The sequence below is a fragment of the Macrosteles quadrilineatus genome, unplaced genomic scaffold (genome assembly GCF_028750875.1).
Source record: "Macrosteles quadrilineatus isolate MER2022 unplaced genomic scaffold, UCM_ALF_1.0 Scaffold_1__1_contigs__length_201487025, whole genome shotgun sequence".
In the NCBI taxonomy this organism is placed as follows: Eukaryota; Metazoa; Arthropoda; class Insecta; order Hemiptera; family Cicadellidae; genus Macrosteles; species Macrosteles quadrilineatus.
In genome coordinates this window covers 153721404-153728298 of record NW_026542594.1, presented here as the reverse complement: position 1 = coordinate 153728298, position 6895 = coordinate 153721404, and the positions used below count along the sequence as shown (strand labels likewise).

At 38.0% G+C, this 6895-nt stretch overlaps 1 protein-coding gene across 1 annotated transcript; it reads right to left on the bottom strand.

Annotated features, from left to right (window-relative positions):
• Positions 1-327: 327 nt before the first annotated feature.
• Positions 328-3027, bottom strand: LOC129001679 (uncharacterized). Its single transcript, XM_054429073.1, has one exon. It carries the CDS (start codon positions 3025-3027, stop codon positions 328-330), a length of 2700 nt encoding a protein of 899 aa, XP_054285048.1.
• Positions 3028-6895: the final 3868 nt, after the last annotated feature.

Genomic DNA, 6895 nt, shown 5'->3' with positions numbered 1-6895 from the left:
CACTGTGTACTGTGAGAGAGGTGAGTCTAAACTGAACTGACTAGTACGAAGTGCTGTAGTGAACTTTGGACAGTGATGTCATCATATCAGCTGTTGTATCCTTTCAATAACTGAACTAAAAACTTGACTTGAATGTTAATACTACTTGATTAATTGTTTATATTTGACTGTATATAGTTCATATGTTATTAAATAAATATTTTATTAAATGTCCTTAGTTGAATTACTAAATATTTAACATACCGGCCCCCCCTGAACCCCTGGGTTCTGAAAACAACACAAAAAATGAGAAAATCAATAAAAAAGGGGGGTGGTAACTCCTCTTCACTATTCCATAGGAAGGACAGACACCTTTGTCACAGGACGAGAGAGGTGTCCACTTGCGGTCTTCAGGTGCACGACCCGTACTATTCCATCAGTACCAGGTGAAACGGAGAGAACTCGTCCAAGCTTCCCGGAGAGTGGAGGCAAGTTGTCTTCATGAATGACAACCAAGTCATTGACTTCAATATTCTTCTTGGGGTTGACCCATTTATTTCTCTCTTGAAGAGTGTACAGATACTCTTTCTGCCAGCGAGCCCAGATATGTTGACTGAACTGTTGGACTAACTGCCAGCGTTTTAATCGGTTGATAGGAATGCTACGCAAGTCAGGTTCAAGAGGTGTCATAAGAGGACCACCTACTAAAAAATGACCTGGCGTCAAAGCTTCTAGGTCCGAGGGATCAGAAGAAAGAGGAGTTATAGGCCTAGAGTTCATCATTCCTTCAATACGGGTGATTAAAGTCGAAAACTCTTCCAGTGACAGGGTCTGTTGTCCAATGACTCTTATTAGGTGAAATTTCACACTTTTGACGGCCCTCTCCCAAAGGCCTCCCTGATGAGGTGCATGTGGAGGTAAGAAGTGAAATTTAATATTGAAATTCTCAGCGTAGCATTGTACTGTGGAATCCTTGATTAAATTTTCAAAGTTGCGTCTGAGTTTTTCGGATGCACCTGTGAAATTTGTAGCATTGTCACAGTGAATATCTGAAACGATTCCTCGTCTGGAGACAAATCTGGTAAGAGCGGCTAAATAGGCATCCGCTGTTAGGTCGGTTACTACTTCTATGTGTACCGCCTTAGTAGAGAAGCAAATAAATATACAAATATAAACCTTGATAGGTTGAACTCGTCTTAGTAGATGTTGCTTCACAAAGAAGTGTCCTGCATAATCTACACCAGATATGGAAAATGGCCTTGAAGGTGTAACTCGATTCATAGGTAATTCCCCCATGAGTGGAGAAGAATGAGGAGGTTTACATCTGAAACATTTTATGCATTTAAAGATCCTAGATCTTATTAAGCTTCTAGCACTGAGAATCCAGTACTTGTTTGCCAGCATAGCCTGAGTTAGAGTTGGACCAGAGTGCAAATATAAGACATGATGGTGGTCAATCAAAATATCAACTAACCTATGACCTTTAGGTAGCAAGACGGGGTGTTTGTGATCTTCAGAGATATCAGCCTTGTTTATTCTTCCCCCTACTCGAATGAGGCCATCTTTATCCAGATAAGGAGCTAGGCGTCTAATGCGTACAGAGCAAGGTTTATTGGATTTCAAACATGAGATTTCTTCAGAAAAATATTCTCGTTGAACCAATTTACAAATCAGGTTATGAGCCTCTTTTATCTCCTGAGAAGTTAAATTCCCAATTTGTTTAACTTTATTTCTGGTGTTATGAATGAAGCGCAGCAGGTATGCGGAAACATGAAGTAGTGTTGTCCAAGATGAGAAGCGAGTGAGGAGAGAAAATGGTTCATCCGGAACAGCAGAGAGAGTGTTAACTGTGAGAATCTTAGTTTCAGGGATAGACTCTTCAGGTAAAGATTTACAGACAGACTTTGGCCAATTTTCTTCAGAGTTACACAACCAGACAGGTCCATTCCACCAAAGTGTGTGGTTAATCAAATCTTGTGGGGCGGTACCCCTTGACCCAACATCCGCTGGATTTTCTAGTGATGAAATATGTTGCCAAAATGAAGGTGGGATATTTTCCTGTATTTCTGCAACTCGATTTGACACATAAACCTTGAGTCGATAAGAGGGCATGCCAATCCATGAAAGCACGATTGTGGAATCGCACCAAGCTGTGTATGAACTAATCTTGCAGTGAGGTGAGAGAAGTTGTATACAGTAATTTAGGAGCTTAGACATCAGGTGTGCTCCGCAGAGCTCCAAGCGAGGTATGGAAATACGCTTCAGAGGTGCGACTCTTGACTTCGCTATCAGAAGATAAGTCGATATAATTCCTTGTGAATTTACAACTCTCAGGTAAACACAACTACAATATCCTGCTTCACTTGCATCAGAAAAAGCATGTAGCTGAATATCTTTAGCTGAAGAAAGTCCCACGTAGCGAGGTATCTTGAGCATTTCAATATATGGAAGTTCATTGGCGAACTTGTTCCAAACTGATATAACGCTGTCGTCTAGGGGTTCATCCCAATCGAGACCAAGTGTCCATAAGTATTGCATGAAGGATTTGGACCAGAAGGTTACAGGAGTTAACCATCCTGACGGGTCATAGATCTGTGATATCACACTTAAAACAATTCTTTTTGTAGGAGTTTCCTTAATATTTTGAGTTCCTACAGAATAAGAAAAAACATCTTCATTAGGAATCCATTTAAGTCCTAAAACACTATGAACTGGTTGTTCGGGAGCTCGAAAACCAATAGGTTTTTCTTTGTGATCTTCAGGGATCGACTGTAAGAGTAATGGATTATTCGAAGACCATTTTCTTAACTCGAAACCTCCTTTTTTGAGTAACTGAACCACATCATTTTTCAACAAAAGAGCGTTTTCTACGCAATTACTACCCAATAGGGCGTCATCGACATAAATCTGATCCTTTAGAGCAGTTGCGGCTAGAGGATGATTTTTTCCTTCATCAATAATGAGTTGTTGAATGACACGATTTGCCAAGTAGGGCGATGATGTGAGCCCATAAGTGACAGTCGCTAGCTGATAGATTTGAAGAGGCATTTTATCATTCTCTCTCCAGAAAATAAGTTGAAATATCTGATCAGATTCCTTTACAAGGACTTGTCGAAACATCTGCTTGATGTCGCATGAAAAAACAACCGCATGTCGGCGAAAGTTGAGAATGATGTCACATATGTTGTTGTGGAGTTTTGGTCCTTGATGAAGAATACTGTTGAGAGACAGAGATGTTGATGTAGGTGCTGATGCGTTGAATACTACCCTTAATTTTCCATCTTTAAAAATTCCATGATGTGGAAGGTAGTAATGAGGATTATTTTTAAGACGTGGTGACTGACAGAGTGTCATATGTCCCGAAGACAAGTAATCTCTCATAAAATCAACATAAGTTTCCTTGAAATCAGGATTAGAACGAAATTTATTCTCCAGAGACCAGAATAGGGATTTTGCCATTTTGCTCGAGTTGCCTAATGTTGACGGATCGTCTGAGAAAGGCAAAGAGACAATATATCTTCCTTCAGGAGTGCGAGAGTGCGTAGATACAAAATGTTTTTCACATTTTTCTTCGGCTAAGGATTGCTTGCTTGTAAGAGGGGGTTCCTCTACAGCCCAAAACTGTTGGATAGAGGTGTGAAGATCCAAACTATTGGTGGTTAAGAGTGTGACTAATCCATGAAATGAATTTTTGCAAGTTGAGGCAACAGGGGTCGATCCTAAGAGCGCATATCCGAAAATGGTGTCAATTGCTACAGGCATATTCTCACCAAGTGACAAAAACTGGCCTTTCACAGAGGAGGCAAAAAGGTCAGCTCCAATTAGAACATCAATAGGAGCGGGTTTATCAAAAGTAGGATATATTCTGTGAGCGAACTTCAGGAGTGATCTTAGCTCGAGGTAAATCTGGAGTGATATTATCCAAAATGAAGACAGGGTGAGAGCTTGCCAATACATATCCACTAAGGGACTGGAGAGTGACATGAGTTAACCCTTTTGTTTTCACCTGAGCAGACGAGATGCCATTAATAAGCGTTTTATTAGCATGAGAGCGCTTAATCCCTAAAGACTGAGCACATCTTTGAGTAATGAAGGTAGACTGAGCAGCAGAATCTAAAACTCCCCTACAAACTAGGGTCTTACCTTCGCTTGATTTTACCACAATTAAAGCAGTGGCAAGAAGAACTGTGTTCTCTGTATTTGTCAAACCAACAAAACCAGATTCATTTTTATTTGAGTCAGAACTTGGAGCTCGTTTGTCTGTGTTACCTTTAGACACATTAGGAGAGGGATTATTTTCAGAATCCATAAAATGCAAAAGAGAGTGATGTTTTCTTTTACACGTAGAACATGTACGCCATGAATTGCATTCCTTTACCTTATGCTTATCGCCAAGACAGTTGGTGCACAAATTTTTGCCTTTAACAAAATTATACATTTCTTGTGAAGTCAATTTAAGAAAACCTTTGCATTGATAGATTTTGTGATCTGCACCTGCGCAAAATGTACAAACAGTGCGAGGAGTTGCAATAAGCGCCGATTTATTTGAGCGCTGAGGGGGTTTTACTTGAGTGTGGTGGCCTAAGGTACCCTTAAGAGATGATCCCACATTAGTAAGATTAGCTGCTTCAAGATTTACACAGTGAGACTCAATGTACTTGGTTAACTCATCTAACTTAGGAGTTACAGAGTTATCACTTCGACTCTGTTCAAAATGGTGGCGAAAATCAGAATCAAATTTTCTTAACAAGTGAGAGGTCAAAATTAAATTTTCCTGAGAAATTTCTTCATCTAGAGCTTTAAGTGCTTCAATGTTTTCATTTAAAACAGACAAAAACCTTCTAAGTTGCTTCACTGAGGGATTGTGAAGAACTGGTAAGTCTAACACATTGTTGACATGAAGAGAGATTAGTAATCTTGTATTCTGATACCTTTTAAGTAGAGATTCCCATGCAATAAAATAATTAGCATTAGTCATAGGGATGTTTTTAACAACTGAAAGTGCCTCTCCCTCAAGACAGCTTAACAAATAACTCATTTTTTCAACACCAGAAATACTATCATTTTTATGAATAGTATTTTCAAACAAATTTTTGAACGCCATCCACTTTTCATGTTGACCTGAGAAGGTACCAAGTTGAAGTTTAGGAAGCTGTACACTAACCTTAGTTGTAGCTACTTGGCTGATAGCTGCATTGGAATCATCCAGGTTTGGCTGGCTCGACTGGTTAGAGCTTGGGGAAGGTATCAAGTTCACACACAAAGAGTGAATAGACACATAGAGATCACTTATTTCATCTTGTAATGTTGAAATTGTAGTGATATTTTCACTTTCATCTAATTCCTCAGGTAAAGGCACAGTGCCGAACAACTTATTCACTAATTTGTCAAAATCATTATTTTTGGCTGTAGCGGTGGAATCCAAAAGAGTGAGCTTTGTTATAAGTTGAGGAGTGATAGGTTCCTTTTCGATAGCAAGCACTTTTGCTTCAATTGACTTAAGCCTGGCTAGCACAAGCTCAGATTGCTTCACAAAAGTTGAGAACCTCATTTTGAATAAGTCTTAAATTCAATAAAATTCCAAAATAAAAATAAATGCAGATTAAAATAAGTTTATAATGAGCAAAACTTATTTAAAGACAGCCAGGATTCATTGTATTAAATATTAATATTAGTCAACTTGAAATCAGAGAGAAATATTCAGCCATAGTATAGGCCTATAAAAAGTTTAAGTCCCAGAAAATATCTACCTGCAATTATTTCCAGATAATAAATTTGAAATTCAATAAAACATGTTATTTCAAACACAAACTGTAATTAAATGTTCAATCCGTATTAATAAACATTCTTCTGTCACTTTAATTTAAAAGTGTAAGCAAACAATTGAGGTTATGAAAACATAAACAAAGTCTTGCATAATGACATTTAAGTTTTCATTTCTATCCATCAGCAGCGCTAGTGTTGATCAGCTGTGAAGTTGGTATGACTTCCATGATTTTCTGAATATTCAGCAACAAGAGAGAAACTTGTTTCACATTACAGGGGGGAGAGAGGGGGGCAGACAGGATGCAGCCCGATAATGCACAATAGAGAATAGACAAACTATGCATGAAAATACAGGAGTTGTAGACAGTACAGTCTGAGAACAAAATTTTCTGTCTGGGACAACAAAACTTTATGTGTTATTTCACAAATTACTGCAACAATTTAATAAATTGATAATAATGTGATCAAAAATATTTAATCCTCTTGTTAATGATACTTAATGTTGATGACAGATTTATTCAATTAATTTATTCAGTTCAAATAAATACAAAACTTAATAGTCACAGTCGATTATTTTCCATAGGCTGGGAAACTTCCGGCTCGAAGGACCATGTTAAATATGGTATTAAGAGGTAAAATTGTGAGAAATACCTTTAGATCCTAAAACTGAAGATCCATTAGGGTTTTGGTAGAACAGGAACAAGATGAGCAGAGAAGCGATGGCTCTGGCCAGAGTGACGAGAATCGAAGGACCACAGATGAAAGATGATGTTGAGAAATGACTATTGTTGTGTAGTATGTAATTCTTCACTGATTTAAATTAAAACTCTTCTTCATTAATAAAACGAAAGCAATTCACTACTCATGAATATTCTGGACTGTACACGAAAATTTACAACACATTTACTTTAAATAAAAATATCTTCTTGGATCCTAGCTTGACACTTGGTACTATAAATTTGGAATCCATATTTAAATGAGAAATGATGAAATAATGCACTTGGAGCGGTAAGAGAGAAAGAGAGATTAAAATATTTAATATGAACTAAACCAAAAGGTAAGCACTGTGTACTGTGAGAGAGGTGAGTCTAAACTGAACTGACTAGTACGAAGTGCTGTAGTGAACTTTGGACAGTGATGTCATCATATC